This window comes from Narcine bancroftii, chromosome 12 (genome assembly GCF_036971445.1).
Source record: "Narcine bancroftii isolate sNarBan1 chromosome 12, sNarBan1.hap1, whole genome shotgun sequence".
In the NCBI taxonomy this organism is placed as follows: Eukaryota; Metazoa; Chordata; class Chondrichthyes; order Torpediniformes; family Narcinidae; genus Narcine; species Narcine bancroftii.
In genome coordinates, this window is record NC_091480.1 from 44,320,877 (window position 1) to 44,337,715 (window position 16,839).

At 44.3% G+C, this 16,839-nt stretch overlaps 1 protein-coding gene across 2 annotated transcripts in view; it reads right to left on the bottom strand.

Annotated features, from left to right (window-relative positions):
* The window catches only part of nsmce1 (NSE1 homolog, SMC5-SMC6 complex component), a 62,711-nt gene that overhangs the window by 27,729 nt on the left and 18,143 nt on the right, over nucleotides 1-16,839 (bottom strand). The window contains exons 2-3 of one of the 2 annotated variants that reach the window (XM_069906323.1): nucleotides 13,835-13,911; nucleotides 12,350-12,484 (exon numbers count right to left, since the gene is read on the bottom strand). In XM_069906323.1, coding sequence (XP_069762424.1) covers nucleotides 12,350-12,467 — 118 coding nt within the window. In that variant the 5' untranslated portion in view covers nucleotides 12,468-12,484; nucleotides 13,835-13,911. The remainder of the gene's footprint in view (nucleotides 1-12,349; nucleotides 12,485-13,834; nucleotides 13,912-16,839) is intronic. The other variant, XM_069906324.1, reaches the window with a different exon arrangement.

The following is a 16,839-nucleotide window of genomic DNA, read 5'->3' on the forward strand; positions in this document are numbered from 1 at the left end:
CTCCTGAACTCAATCCTCTGCCTAATGAAGCCCAACATCCCATAGGCTTTCTTAATTATCCTATCAACCTGTGCGCCAACCTTGAGAAATTTATGGATTTGGACCGAGGTCCCTCTGACCTCCACATTTAAGTATCCTATCATTTATCATGTACTCTGCGTTCAAGTTTGATCTTCGAATCTGCAATCCTGTCTTTGCATCAGCCATGTCTCTGTAACAGCCACATCATAGTTCCACATACTGATCCATGTGCTACATTCATCTCCTTTATTCCTAATACTCCTTGCATTGAAACAGATACATTTCAAACCCTCCAGAGTGCATTTATGTTTTCTCCCCTGCCTGTACTCCCTCACAAATCCACAATACATTGCATCATTCTTTCCACCTTCTGTGCTATTCTCTGCTCTCACATTCTGGTTTCCATCCACCTACCAAACTAGTTTCAACTCTCAACTTATCTGGAATGAACGCTATCTGCCATGTTTCTGCCCAACTCTGCATCCTGTCTATATCCTTTTGTAACCTACGACAACCTTCAACATTATCCACAACTCCTCTAGCCTTCGAATCATCCACAAACTTACTGACTATTCCCTCAACTTTGTCCAGGTTATTTATATTTTAAAAAATCACAAAGAGCAGGGGGCCCAGAACAGATCCCTGCAGAATTCTGCTGGTCACTCACCTCCATGCCTCATGACTTTCTAAACGAGTCTACCGTGAGGGACCTTGTTACATGCCTTACTAAAATCATACACAGGTATACAACATTTATCACCCTGCCTTCATAAATTTCCTTTGTTACCTACTCAACAAACTTAGGCTCATGAGGCATGACCTTCCCCTCACAAAGCCATGCTGAAATCAGCTGCTGGTGGCTGGAGTGCGGCTGGACAAGGGCTGAGCCTTTCTTCAAGGAATAAACCTTCGGGGGGGAGTCACGTGATGGAGAATTGGCTGGTCAGGGAACTCCAGCCCTCTCCGGAAAAGTTTAAAAAAAAAACACACAAAACACAAAGGCACAAACATAAAAATTAAAACAAAGTGAAAGTAAAGGTGGGAAGAAAATGGCAGCGAAGAAAGAAAAGTCGAAAGCTACGGGAAGAAGAGAAGAAGAAAGAACGTCGGAAGAAGAAGGTGAAGGCCTTACCTGTCTGAGGAGGCCCGCCGCGGAGAGAGAAGCCCGCTCCCTAAGGTCAGTTGAAGTCCCGAGCTCGGGACTACAAAAATGGCTCGCGGAGCCAAGTAAAAGTGTGCAACCGCGCATGCGCAACTCCTTGCGCATGCGCGATGCACATGAAAAAAAAAACACTGACGGGAGGGGGGACCAGCTGAGGAGTCGATCTCCACAGCAGAGGATGACAGCTGCAACACAACAACAGGAAGAGAACATAGAAAACAACGAGAACAAGAAAGAAGAGAGTAAAAAGAAAACAAGGAAACAACAGATGACCAAACCAGAGGAAGAAGAAGAAGAAGAACATAGAGAAATGGAAGAAGAAGGGAAAGGCAAGACAATGGATATTTTCTTTTTTAAAGAATATATGGAATCAGTAAAAGAATGGCAATTACAAGAATTTAGTGAAATAAAAAGAAGAATTAAAAGTGCAGAAGAAAAAATGAATAGATTAGAGATGGTCATGTCGGATATAGGAAAAAGAGTGGACAAGGTGGAAGAACGAGAAACAGCTGTAGAAATGGAAGTAGAGGACTTAAAAAAGAAATTAGAAGAATCTAATAAAAAAGTTAAAGAGACACAAGAGCTGTTAGCTCAGAAGATAGATATAATGGAAAATTATAATAGAAGAAATAATATAAAGATAGTGGGCCTTAAGGAAGATGAAGAAGGCAAGAATATGAGAGAATTTATAAAAGATTGGATCCCCAGGGTCCTAGGAAGACCAGAATTACAGGAAGAAATGGAAATAGAAAGGGCACATAGAACATTAGCCCCGAAACCACAGCCACAACAAAAACCAAGATCCATTTTAGTAAAATTCTTAAGATATACAACAAGAGAAAATATATTGGAGAAAGCAATGAAGAAAATAAGAGAAGACAAAAAGCCACTGGAATACAAAGGTCAAAAAAAATTTTTCTATCCAGACATAAGTTTGGAACTCCTGAAGAAGAGAAAGGAGTTTAATACAGCAAAAGCGATCCTATGGAAAAAAGGATATAAATTTATGCTAAAGTACCCAGCGGTACTTAAAATAGTTATTCCAGGGCTGCAAAACAGACTATTCTCGGATCCGGAGGAAGCACGAAAATTTGCAGAACAACTACAAAACAGGCAGAGAGATGAAGACATGTAACGAAGGAAAGAAAAGGAAGAGAGGAAGTATGGAGGGAATTAAGAGAGTGACCTTTGTTAAATATGAAAATTGAAATCTTTTCTGGGGGAGGCTGGGTGGGGAGGAGTTACGGTCACTGCGAAATCAGTTGACGCTTGCGAGTGAATTCGCAAATCCAAATGGAGAGGGGAGATGTGGTTGCCCGACAAGGGATAAAGGGCAACTCAGGAAGGGGAGGGGATAGTGGGGTTAAAGAAATTTTAGATAGGAGAATAAGGGAAATGTTTGATGTTTTAGAAATGTTGTCTTATAAAATGTTCAAAACAAGAAAGCAGAAATGGATAAGAAGGAAAGGTGATGATGAGGAAACGGAAAGGAAAGATAAACGAAGTATGAAATGGCTACATTGAACTATATGACTTTAAATATTAACGGAACACATAACCAAATCAAAAGGAAGAAACTGTTAAATTTACTGAAAAAAGAAAAAATTGATATAGCATTCGTGCAAGAAACACATTTAACTGAAATGGAGAACAAGAAATTAAAGAGAGATTGGGTAGGACATGTAACAGCAGCGTCATATAATTCAAAAGCTAGAGGAGTAGCTATATTAATCAGTAAAAATGTACCAATTAAAATAGAAGAGGAAATAATAGATCCAGCAGGGAGATATGTAATGATAAAATGTCAGATATATTCGGAGTTTTGGAATTTACTCAATGTATATTCACCTAACGAAGAAGATCAAAAATTTATGCAAGATATTTTTTTGAAGATAGCAGACACGCAAGGGAACATACTAATAGGAGGGGATTTCAACCTTAATTTGGATTCAAACATGGATAAAACTTGGAAAAAAATTAACAGAAAGAATAAAGTAACCAAATTTATAATTAAGTCGATGCAAGAAATGCAACTTTTGGATATATGGAGGAAACAACACCCAAAGGAAAAGGAATATTCATATTATTCGGGTAGACATAAAACATACTCAAGAATAGACCTATTCCTGTTATCAGCTCGTATGCAAGACAGAGTAAGAAAAACAGAATATAAAGCTAGAATATTATTGGACCACTCACCCCTGATATTGACAATAGAGTTAGAGGACATCCCTCCAAGAATGTATAGATGGAGATTAAACTCCATGCTACTTAAAAGGCAGGATTTTAGAGAATTCATTGAAAGACAAATTAAAATGTACTTTGAAATAAATACGGAATCAGGGAAAGATAAGTTTATACTATGGGATGCAATGAAAGCGTTCATCAGAGGGCAAATAATAAGTTATGTAACCAAGATGAAGAAGGACTACAATCAGGAAACAGAGCAGTTGGAAAGGGAAATAGTAAATATAGAAAAATAATTAGCAATGAAGGAAGACACAACTAAAAGAAGAGAATTGGCAGATAAAAAAATAAAATATGAAACACTAAAAACATATAAGGTGGAGAAGAACATAATGAAGACAAAACAGAAATATTATGAACTAGGAGAAAAAAATGCACAAAATTCTAGCATGGCAGCTTAAGACAGAACAAACTAAGAGAATGGTATTGGCATCAAGGAAAAAAGACAAACAAATCACATATAATCCAACGGAGATTAATGAAAACTTCAGAGAATTCTATGAACAATTATACCAAACTGAAAACGAAGAGAAATAAGACAAAATAGATGAATTTTTAACTAAAATTGAACTACCAAAATTACAAATAGAGGAACAAAATAAATTAACAGAACCATTTGAAATAAAAGAAATACAAGAGATAATAAAAAAACTACCAAATAATAAAACACCAGGAGAGGATGGATTCCCAATAGAATTCTATAAGACATTTAAAGATTTATTAATTCCTCCCCTCCTGGAAGTAATCAACCAGATTGATAAAACACAAATCTTACCAGATTCATGCAAAACAGCAATAATTACAGTAATACCAAAGACAGGGAAAGATCCACTCGCACCAGCGTCATATAGACCAATATCTTTACTTAACACAGATTATAAGATAATAGCTAAACTATTAGCAAACAGATTAGCCGACTATGTACCAAAAATAGTAAATCTAGACCAAACTGGATTTATTAAAAAAAGACGAACAACAGACAATATTTGTAAATTTATTAACTTAATTCATGCAGTAGAAGGGAATAAAGCTCCAACAGTAGCAGTTGCTTTAGACGCAGAGAAGGCCTTTGACAGAGTAGAATGGAATTATTTATTCAAAGTATTACAAAAATTCAGTTTACCAGAGAAGTATATTAATTGGATTAAAGCATTATATAAGGGGCCATTGGCGAAAGTGACAGTAAATGGATATATATCAAAGCAATTTAACTTAAGCAGATCAACAAGGCAGGGATGCCCACTATCACCCTTATTGTTCGCGTTAGCTATAGAACCACTAGCAGAATTGATAAGAACAGAAAATAAAATAAAAGGGATCAAAATAAAAGACAAGGAATATAAAATCAGTTTATTTGCAGATGATGTTATAGTGTACTTAACAGAACCAGAAATATCAATAAAAGAATTACATAAGAAATTGAAGGAATATGGAGAAATGTCGGGTTACAAGATTAACGCAAATAAAAGTGAAGCAATGCCAATGAATAATGCGGATTTCTCAAAATTTAAGAAAGAATCACCATTCAGATGGCAAATGCAAGCAATACGATACCTAGGTAGACAAATAAATAAAAACCTCGGCCATCTATATAAACTCAATTATTATCCACTAATGAAAAAAATTACAGGACAACTTAGAGCATTGGAAAGACTTACCACTAACATTAATAGGAAGGATAAACTGTATTAAAATGAACATTTTCCCAAGGATACAATACTTATTTCAGGCATTGCCAATACACTTGACGGAGAAATTCTTCAAGGAGTTAAAGAAAATAATAAGGAAATTTTTATGGAAAGGGGGGAAACCGAGGATAGCACTAGATAAATTAACAGAATGGTATAAACAAGGAGGCTTACAACTGCCAAACTTTAAAAATTATTATAGAGCCGCACAATTAAGATACCTATCAGATTTTTATCAAACAAGGGAAAAGCCAGATTGGACTAGATTAGAACTAGATAAAATAGGGGAGAAGATACCTGAACATATATTATATAAATGGGATGAAAAATTGGTACAACGTAGGAATTCTCCAGTATTACATCATTTGCTCAATATTTGGAAGAAGATTCATGTAGAAAGGAATAAAACAAATTACCAATTACCAAAACTAATACTGACGCAAAATCAGCTAATCCCTTTTACAATAGATAACCTTTCCTTTAGAGAATGGGAGAAAAAATGGATCAAAAGAATAGAAAATTGCTTTTCAGGAAATAAATTACTATCCTTTGAACAAATGAAGGATAAATATAATATAACTCAAGATACAGTGTTGGCATACTACCAACTGAAATCCTACTTGAAGGACAAATTGGGAAGCAGTCTGAGGTTACCAGAGGGAAGTAATTTTGAATATGTGATTACAGACACAATGATAATCAAAAAATTTATAACAAATATGTATATTAAACTGCAAGAAAAGGAGAATGAGGAAACAAACGGTAAAACTAAACAAAAATGGGAACAAGATTTAAACATAAAGATAAAGAAGGAAGCATGGGAGAAGTTATGATCTGGAACTATGAGAAATACAATAAACACGAGGTTACGTATGATACAATATAACTGGATACATAGGCTATACATTACACCTCAAAAGTTAAATAAATGGGACCCAACAGTATCTGACAGATGTTTTCGCTGTAAAAAGGAAATGGGAACAACAATTCATGCAATTTGGACATGTGAGAAAGTGAAAAAATTTTGGGAAGATCTAAACCAGATATTAAATAAAATTACAAAAAGCAATATACCAAAAAACCCAGAGATCTTCCTCCTAAGTAACATAAAAAACAAAGAATTTGGACTTGATTTGGACGGTGCACAAAAAAGATTTGTTAGGATAGCCCTAGCTGTAGCAAAAAAATGTATTATGTCAGCCTGAAAATTAGAAGATAACTTGAGAATACAACAATGGTATATAGAAATGAATAAATGTATTCCACTAGAAAAAATAACATATAATTTAAGAAATAATATTACAATATTTGAACAAATATGGGAGCCATACATGAAACACAATAGAGAAAACCTACTGGGGACATCTACCACCTAATATGACAGAAGGAGAAGGAAATGAAAAGAATTGACTCAGTGGAACTTCTTGTTTATTTTTATTGAGTGACAACATTGTTTGACGGGTTTAATGTATCTTAGATTCTGAACTTTAAATGAATGGGAGGGGAGGTAGGGAGGGTGGGATGGGAAGGGGGGGGAGAAAACGACACTGTATATATTTGAAAAGAAAAATGTATGTATCTTGATCAATGTGGTTTATAGTGTGAAAAATTTTAAAAAATTAAAAAAAGCAAAGCCATGCTGACTATCCCTGAAAAGATTGCCCTTCTCTAAATGCTTGTAAATCCTGACTTTAACAATCCCCTCCAATAGTTTTCCCACCACTGCTAGCCCTCCGGATTCCATCATTACCTTTATAAGGGGACCACATTTGTCATTTTCCAATTCTCCACCCCCTCCCCTATGGCAAGGAGGATGCAAAGATCATTGCCAACACCCCAGTAATCTCTTCCCTCCCTTCCCATTGTAAAATGGGGTATATCTCACCCAGACCCAATTACTTATCAATCCTAATGTTTTTAAGATCCAGCACTTCCTCTTTCTTAATCTCAATATGGTCCAGCACACAATCTTATTCTATTCTGACCTCACCTTGATCAACTTCAGCAAAGTTGTTTTCTCTGAATACTGAATCAGGGATCCCTGTCTTTCTTTGGCTTGGCTTCGCAGACAAAGATTTATGGAGGGGTAAATATCCACGTCAGCTGCAGGCTCGTTTGTGGCTAACAAGTCCGATGCGGGACAGGCAGACACGGTTGCAGCGGTTGCAGGGGAAAATTGGTTGGTTGAGGTTGGGTGTTGGGTTTTTCCTCCTTTGTCTTTTGTCATTGAGGTGGGCTCTGCGGTCTTCTTCAAAGGAGGTTGCTGCCCACTGAACTGTGAGGCGCCAAGATGCACGGTTTGAGGCAATATCAGCCCACTGGCGGTGGTCAATGTGGCAGGCACCAAGAGCTTTCTTTAGGCAGTCCTTGTACCTCTTCTTTGGTGCACCTCTGTCTCGGTGGCCAGTGGAGAGCTCGCCATATAACACGATCTTGGGAAGGCGATGGCCCTTTATTCTGGAGACGTGATCTACCCAGTGCAGTTTGATCTTCAGCAGCGTGGATTCGATGCTGTCAGCCTCTGCCATCTCGAGTGCTTCGATGTTGGAGATGAAGTCGCTCCAATGAATGTTGAGGATGGAGCGGACACAACGCTGGTGGAAGCGTTCTAGGAGCCGTAGGTGATGCCGGTAGAGGACCCATGATTCGGAGCAGAACAGGAGTGTGGGTATGACAACGGCTCTGTATACGCTAATCTTTGTGAGGTTTTTCAGTTGGTTGTTTTTCCAGACTCTTTTGTGTAGTCTTCCAAAGGCGCTATTTGCCTTGGCGAGTCTGTTGTCTATCTCGTTGTCGATCCTTGCATCCGATGAAATGGTCCAACCGAGATATGTAAACTGGTTGACCGTTTTGAGTTTTGTGTGCCCGATGGAGATGTGGGGGGGCTGGTAGTCATGGTGGGGAGCTGGCTGATGGAGGACCTCAGTTTTCTTCAGGCTGACTTCCAGGCCAAACATTTTGGCAGTTTCCGCAAAACAGGACGTCAAGCGCTGAAGAGCTGGCTCTGAATGGGCAACTATAGCGGCATCGTCTGCAAAGAGTAGTTCACGGACAAGTTGCTCGTGTCTTGGTGTGAGCTTGCAGGCGCCTCAGATTGAAGAGACTGCCTCAGATTGAAGAGACTGCCTCAGATTGAAGAGACTGCCATCCGTGGGGTACTGGATGTAAACAGCGTCTTCACTGTTGAGGTCTTTCAAGGCTTGGTTCAGCATCATGCTGAATAAGATTGAATAGAGGGTTGGTGCGAGAACGCAGCCTTGCTTCACGCCATTGTTAATGGAGAAGGGTTCAGAGAGCTCATTGCTGTATCTGACCCGACCTTGTTGGATTTCGTGCAGTTGGATAACCATGTTGAGGAACTTTGGGGGGCATCCGAGGCGCTCTAGTATTTGCCAAAGCCATTTCCTGCTCACGGTGTCGAAGGCTTTGGTGAGGTCAACAAAGGTGATGTAGAGTCCTTTGTTTTGTTCTCTGCACTTTTCTTGGAGCTGTCTGAGGGCAAAGACCATGTCAGTAGTTCCTCTGTTTGCGCGAAAGCCGCACTGTGATTCTGGGAGAACATTCTCGGCGACACTAGGTATTATCCTATTTAGGAGAATCCTAGCGAAGATTTTGCCTGCAATGGAGAGCAGCGTGATTCCCCTGTAGTTTGAGCAGTCTGATTTCTCCCCTTTGTTTTTGTACAGGGTGATGATGATGGTATCACGAAGGTCCTGAGGCAGCTTTCCTTGGTCCCAGCAGAGCTTGAAAAACTCATGCAGTTTGGCATGCAGAGTTTTGCTGCCAGCCTTCCAGACCTCTGGGGGGGATTCCATCCATACCTGCTGCTTTGCCACTTTTCAGTTGTTCAATTGCCTTATATGTCTCTTCCCGGGTGAGGACCTCATCCAGCTCTAGCCTTAGGGGCTGTTGAGGGAACTGGAGCAGGGTGGATTCTTGGACTAAGCGGTTGGCACTGAAAAGAGATTGGAAGTGTTCTGACCGTCGGTTGAGGATGGAGATCTTGTCGCTGAGGAGGACTTTGCCGTCTGAGCTGCACAGCGGGCTTTGGACTTGGGGTGAGGGGCCGTACACAGCCTTTAGAGCCTCGTAAAAACCCCTGAAGTCGCCAATGTCCGCGCTGAGCTGGGTTCGTTTGGCGAGGCGAGTCCACCACTCATTTTGGATCTCCTAGAGTTTGCGCTGAAGATGGCTGCATGCGTGACGGAAGGCTTGTTTCTTCTCTGGCCAGGATGGCTTTGTAAGGTGAGCCTGGTGGGCAGCTCGCTTCTTTGCCAGCAGCTCCTGGATTTCCTGGTTGTTTTAGTCGAACCAGTCCTTGTTTTTCTTGGAGGAGAAGCCCAGAGTGAAGAAGATAAAGATAAAGGAGGCAACGTGTCTGGAGGTGGAGCAGCTTGGGGAGATCCTAAATGAATACAGCGCGGAATGCCACACTGACCACCGGCTGGTTTGCTGCAAGCTCAACCTTCACTTCAAGCCAAAGTCCAGGAATAGTAAAGCCCCCAGAAAGAGGTTCAATGTTGGAAACCTGCAGTCAGACGAAGTGAGAGGAAACTTCCAGGCAAACCTCAAAGCAAAGCTCGAGGATGCAATCCGCCTCACGGACTCGTCCCCTGAAACCCTCTGGGATCAGCTGAAGACTGCCATACTGCAATCCACTGAAGAGGTACTGGGCTTCTCCTCCAAGAAAAACAAGGACTGGTTCGACGAAAACAACCAGGAAATCCAGGAGCTGCTGGCAAAGAAGCGAGCTGCCCACCTGGCTTACCTTGCAAAGCCGTTCTGGCCAGAGAAGAAACGAGCCTTCCATCACGCATACAGCCATCTTCAGCACAAACTCCGGGAGACCCAAAATGAGTGGTGGACTTGCCTCGCCAAACGAACCCAGCTCAGCGCGGACACTGGCGACTTCAGGGGTTTTTACGAGGCTCTAAAGGCTGTGTACGGCCCCTCACCCCTAGTCCAAAGCCCCCTGCGCAGCTCAGACGGCAAAGTCCTCCTCAGCGACAAGATCTCCATCCTCAACCAATGGTCAGAACACTTCCAATCTCTTTTCAGTGCCAAACGCTCAGTCCAAGAATCCGCCCTGCTCCAGCTCCCTCAACAGCCCTTAAGGCTAGAGCTGGATGAGGTCCTCACCCGGGAAGAGACATATAAGGCAATTGAACAACTGAAAAGTGGCAAAGCAGCAGGTATGGATGGAATCCCCCCCCAGAGGTCTGGAAGGCTGGCAGCAAAACTGCATGCCAAACTGCATGAGTTTTTCAAGCTCTGCTGGGACCAAGGAAAGCTGCCTCAGGACCTTCGTTATGCCATCATCATCACCCTGTATAAAAACAAAGGGGAGAAATCAGACTGCTCAAACTACAGGGGAATCACGCTGCTCTCCATTGCAGGCAAAATCTTCGCTAGGATTCTTCTAAATAGAATAATACCTAGTGTTGCCGAGAATGTTCTCCCAGAATCACAGTGCAGCTTTCGCGCAAACAGAGGAACTACTGACATGGTCTTTGCCCTCAGACAGCTCCAAGAAAAGTGCAGAGAACAAAACAAAGGACTCTACATCACCTTTGTTGACCTCACCAAAGTCTTCGACACCGTGAGCAGGAAAGGGCTTTGGCAAATACTAGAGCTCCTCGGATGACCCCCAAAGTTCCTCAACATGGTTATCCAACTGCACGAAATCCAACAAGGTCGGGTCAGATACAGCAATGAGCTCTCTGAACCCTTCTCCATTAACAATGGCGTGAAGCAAGGCTGTGTTCTCGCACCAACCCTCTTTTCAATCTTCTTCAGCATTATGCTGAAACAAGCCATGAAAGACCTCAACAATGAAGACGCTGTTTACATCCGGTACCGCACGGATGGCAGTCTCTTCAATCTGAGGCGCCTGCAAGCTCACACCAAGACACAAGAGCAACTTGTCCATGAACTACTCTTTGCAGATGATGCCGCTTTAGTTGCCCATTCAGAGCCAGCTCTTCAGCGCTTGACATCCTGTTTTGCGGAAACTGCCAAAATGTTTGGCCTGGAAGACAGCCTGAAGAAAACTGAGGTCCTCCATCAGCCAGCTCCCCACCATGACTACCAGTGGCCCCCACATCTCCATCGGGCACACAAAACTCAAAACGGTCAACCACTTTACTATCTTGGCTGCACCATTTCATCGGATGCAAGGATCGACAACGAGATAGACAACAGACTCGCCAAGGCTAAAAGCGCCTTTGGAAGACTACACAAAAGAGTCTGGAAAAACAACCAACTGAAAAACCTCACAAAGATTAGCGTATACAGAGCCGTTGTCATACCCACACTCCTGTTCGGCTCCAAATCATGGGTCCTCTACCGGCATCACCTACGGCTCCTAGAACGCTTCCACCAGCGTTGTCTCCGCTCCATCCTCAACATCCATTGGAGCGCTTTCATCCCTAACGTCGAAGTACTCGAGATGGCAGAGGTTGACAGCATCGAGTCCACGCTGCTGAAGATCCAGCTGCGCTGGATGGGTCACGTCTCCAGAATAGAGGGCCATCGCCTTCCCAAGATCGTGTTGTATGGCGAGCTCTCCACTGGCCACCGAGACAGAGCTGCACCAAAGAGGTACAAGGACTGCCTAAAGAAAGCTCTTGGTGCCTGCCACATTGACCACCACCAGTGGGCTGATATCGCCTCAAACCGTGCATCTTGGCGCCTCACAGTTCAGCGGGCAGCAACCTCCTTTGAAGAAGACCGCAGAGCCCACCTCACTGACAAAAGACAAAGGTGGAAAAACCCAACACCCAACCCCAACCAACCAATTTTCCCTTGCAACCGCTGCATCTGACGTGTCAGCCACAAACGAGCCTGCAGCTGACGTGGACTTTACCCCTCCATAAATCTTCGTCCACGAAGCCAAGCCAAAGAAAGAAAAAGTGGGTCTAACTCTGGCAAGTTGATGTGGGAGAGAGAGATCAAATAGCAAGCAACCAGATACTCAGGATGGCCACAGATGCTCTGCAAAATGGTCCCCAAGTCTGCGCTTGGACTCTCTGATGTAGAGGAAGCCAGATTGCAAGCACCAAATGCAGTAGATGAGTTTTAAGGATTGTTTAGTTCCCTGGAATGGTGGTGAGGCAGGATTTGTACCTCTTGCAGTTGCAGGGGAAAGTGCCAGCAGATTAAGACTAATACTGTATAATATATAATCCGGGAGGAGACATGAAGAATACACAATTTCAAAGAGTTGACTAACCTTTGTGTGTTTCACAGCAATGCCTGTGCAATTTCCGTGTCACGGAGCCTTCAAGGATTCCCTGAGACATCATCGTCTGTAGAAATCGTCGCTGGCTGTCATTTAGTGCTGCTGCCATGGCAACACCTCAACTTCCTGCAGGAAAATTTGGATATTATTGAGATCCATGATATCAAAGCAAAACTGCACACAAGTGCACCACAAATTAACGTTATGGATAGGTTAAGCCCTGCCTCTGTGAATAACACTCTTGCCTCTTTGTCCAAAGATTGTGGTTCAAGAATCTCATTCCAGAGAACCATGTGCACAATCTAGGTTGACACTCCAATGCAATACTGAGAAGTGGATGCATTGTTTGGAGCTAGCCTTTGAATAAGATGCCAAGCTGAAAGTCTGATGGACCAAAAGATCTCTCACAAGAATTGGGGATTCCTTCTGGTTTTCTGACATTTCACCCTCAATTGACAATATTTAAAGGACAGGTTTTCTCATCGCTTTTCGTGAGAGTTTTCTTTGTTGATACTGACTCCCATGTTTTCTGCATTAAAGACAGCGAGTGGATGCATTGGTTTTGATCTTCCATAGTCCCTTACTTTCGACTTAACTTTTGATGACAGGCATCAGTAGGAATGCCTGTATTTATTGCCTATCTCCAATGAGATGATGGTTGTGGTCAGCCACCTTCTCAATAAGCAGTTTGCTAGACCATTCCAGAAAGCAGTTAAATTGCTTTGTCGAAAGTCACATATAAGCCAAACTGGGCAAGAACAGCAGACATTTTTCCTCTGATGGATTTTACAACAAACCAATGGTTTTGATGATGTCATTGTTGAGCTATTTTTAAATTCCACTTCTCCTGTTGAAATTCAATGATTGCAAAGGGACTTTATCCTTCTCACTGGATTGTTGGTCTAGGACTTGGAGTTAACTTTGACTGCTAGTTTGACATTTCAGAAAGTCACTGTGTATTGCCACAACCCCACAACTCAAAGAGCAAAAAACAAAACAGAAGTTCAACCACTTCAGGGGTAAAATAGAATGTCACAAGAAACACAATTCAATTGTGTTAGTGAAGGATTTATAGGACAACCATGCCAGGCAAATCTTAATAGCTTGGGGATGCAACTAACCGAGAACCAGCATCCCTAGTAAGCTGGGATTTTCAGATAGCATTCAAAACATTATGACAAAAGAGGTTAATGTACAAAACTGAGGCTCATGCAATTGGAAATAATGCACAAGGTCGCACAATGTTCTCAAACTTGGTGAAGATTCAAGCTTAGGTGGCAAGTGTGGCAACCTCTACATCCATTACAGTTTGAAAGAGTACGACCTGACAGCTTGGCAGGCTCATGTAAATTTCACTCATCCCTGTACTTCACTGAGATCTTAAAGAAGCACTGAAATTAACACAAAAAGTGCAGGGCATTTTTCTATGATATAGTCTCTGGGTATTATCACATGAAAATTAGGACCATGCTTAACTTTAATTAATGGCAGCATTAAATTGAAGATGCACAGCACTTTGGATTTAATGAGGTAGTTCTTCAGTGTGGCCCCTTCTGTAAGGGTAGAAAAGCAGCAGAGCATGTGCACAAAGGACTGCATGACATCACACCAACCTTCTATCCCTACCTTCCACAATCACAGACCCCATACCCTCCAATATACACTTGCAGCCCTCCTACCCCAACCCAGCCTCTCCTCTTCCCCTTTCTCACCCTTCTGCCTTCCTCTCCTCCCTCCATCTCATATCTCAACAACATTTGCCTTTTATCCCATCGCACTTACACACATTTCACCCTCCCAGGCTTTCTCATTTCCTTCAGTGAACGTGGACTCTCTCTCCGCATTCCTCCCTGCCTAGCACTCTCCACGACCTCAAATCCCACCTGAAACTATTTTTCCTCTCCCTCTTTGAAGCTTTCCTCTGCTCTTCATTGGGAATTTTCCGAGTTCCTCTCTGACCTGCTCCTCCTCAGCAGCTTCTACTTGTCTTTTGTGAAATCTCTTCTCCCTCTCTTGTTGTCTAGCTAGTATCATTCAGTAACAGCATCCATACACCCCTGTTCTCAACCCAAAATGTTCAGGCTGCTTCCTCCCTCATCACAAGACTGACCCAACCTGGATTTTTTCTCCTTCCTCTTAGTCCCTTTCCCCACCCAGCAAACCATCATGCCAACTCTACCTGCTACACTCCCCAAACTTTCAAACTGAATCCTATCTTCCACAAACTCACACCATTCTTTATTTCTCCCTCCTGCCCTCCCAAATTCAAGCCTACTTGTGTCTCTGGCTCCTCTCCCAGCTAGCCTTTTTCAAACATACGTCACTCTCCAGTCTCCCTATCTAGTTCTGCACCCACTCCCTCCCATATTCTACCCCATCACTTTTCCCTTCTATCCTCCCACCCCTTCCCAACTCTCACATCACTTTTGTCCTCTCCCTCTTCTCCCCTCCGCTTCTTCTCCCTCCCCATCTTCTCTCCTCCCCCTCTTCCTTCTCCCCTCCCCAACCCTCACTTCCATTTGCACTCCCATCCTATTTCTCCTTCCACCCCTCCTCTCCCCTTCCTCCCCCTCCCTGCCACTTCCCATTCCCCTTCTCTTCCTCCCTCATCTCCCTATCCTCCCCACCTTCCTCCCTTCCCCCTCCCTCCCGTCTTTCTCTCTTCCCCTCCCTCCTGCCTTCCTTTCCTCCCCCTCCCACCTCCCCTCCAGCCCTTCAACCCTCCTCCCTTCCCCTTCTTCCTCCATCCCCTCTTCCGCCCCTCCCTACCTCCTCCCTCCCCTCTCCCTCCTTTCCTCACCCTCCCTCCTCTCTCCCTCCCCTGTCTTCCTCCCCATTCCCTCCTCCTCCTCCTCTCCATCCACCCCCTTCCTCCCTCCCCTTTCCCTCCTCCTCCTCCTCCTCCTCCCCTCCATCCACACCTTCCTCCCTCTCTCTCCCCTCCTCTCTCCCTCCCTCCCCTCTCTCAACCCCCTCCCTTCACTCCTCCCTCCCCTCTATTGGCCTCTCTCTTCCCTAAACCCCTCTCCCGATTACTCTCATATCCTTTTCCCTTCTTCGATCCCTCTCCCCCTTCCCCTCCACTCTCTTCCTCCTCCCTTCTTTCTCCCCTCCCCTTCTGCTCCCTCTCCTCCCCTTCCTCCTCCTCTCCTTTCCACCTAATTTCCTCCTTCTCCCTGCCCTCCTCCTTCACCCTTCTCTGTCTGCCCCTCCCATCCCTTCTTACCCTCTCCCTTGCCCCCTTCCCGCTCCCCTACTTTCTTTCTCTCCTCCCCTCCCCAGCTCCCTTTTCCTATCCTCTTCTCCTCTGCTTATCTCTCCCCTTTTCCCCTTCCCTACTCTCTCCCCTTTTCCTCCCTCTCCTTTCCTCTCTCCCCTTTAGACCTCCCCTCCTCTATTCCCTCCCAAACTCTTCCCTTTCTCCCCTCCTCCCTCCCCTTGCCCCCTCTTTTCACCCATCCCTCTTCTTTTCTCCTCCCCTCCCCTCACACTTTTAGCCCTCCTCTCTGTCCTTTTCCCCTTCGTTACTCTCTCCACAGCCCTCTCCCCTTCTATCCCTCCTTTTCCCCTCCCCCTTTTAGCACTCCTCTCTGCCCTTCTCCCCTTCCATACTCTCTCCCCTTTAGCCCTCTCCCCTTCTATCCCCTTTTCCCCTCCCCTCCTCTATTCCCTCCCCTTTTCCTTTCCTCTCTCCCCTTTTCCATTTATCTCTCCCCTTTCCCACTCACTCTCCCCTTTACCCTCTCCCTCCCCTTTAGCCCTTTGTCCTTTTCCCCTTGTCCCCTCCCCTCCCCTTTGTCCCCTCTCCCTCCCCGTGTCCCCTCTCCCTCCCCTTTTCCCCTTGTCCCCAATCCCTCCCCTTTCCCCTTGTCCCCTCTCCCAGCCCTTTTCCCCTTGTCCCCTCTCTCCCCTTGTCTCCTCTCACTCCCCTTTACCACTCTCACTCCCCTTTTCCCCTTGTCCCCTGTCCCTCCCCATGTCCATTCTCCCTCCCATTCCCTTGACCATTCTCCCTCTCCTCTTCCCCTAGTCTCCTCTCCCTCCCCTTTTCCCTCACCCTCCCCTCTTCCCCCTTCCTCCACTCTTCCCCTCTCCCTCCCTCTTCCACTTGTTGCCTCTCCCTTCGCTTTTCCCATCTCCCTCCCCTTTTCACCTCACCCTCCCCTTTTACCCTTGTCCCCTCTTCTTGCCCTATTCCACTTGTCCCCTCTCCCTTTACCTCCCCTTTTCCCCTTCTCCCATCTACCTCCCCTTTTCCCCTTCTCCCCTCTACCTCCCCTTTTCCCATCTCACCTCTCCCAGCCCTTTTCCCCTTGTCCCTTCACCCTCACCTTGTCCCCTCTCCCAACCTTGTTCACTCTCCCTCCCCTCATTCCCATGTCCCCTTTCCCTCTCCTTGTCCCCTCTCCCTCCCCTTTTCCCCTCCCCTTGTTACCTCACCTCCCTTTTCCCCTTGTCCCCTCTCCCTCCCCTTTTTCCAT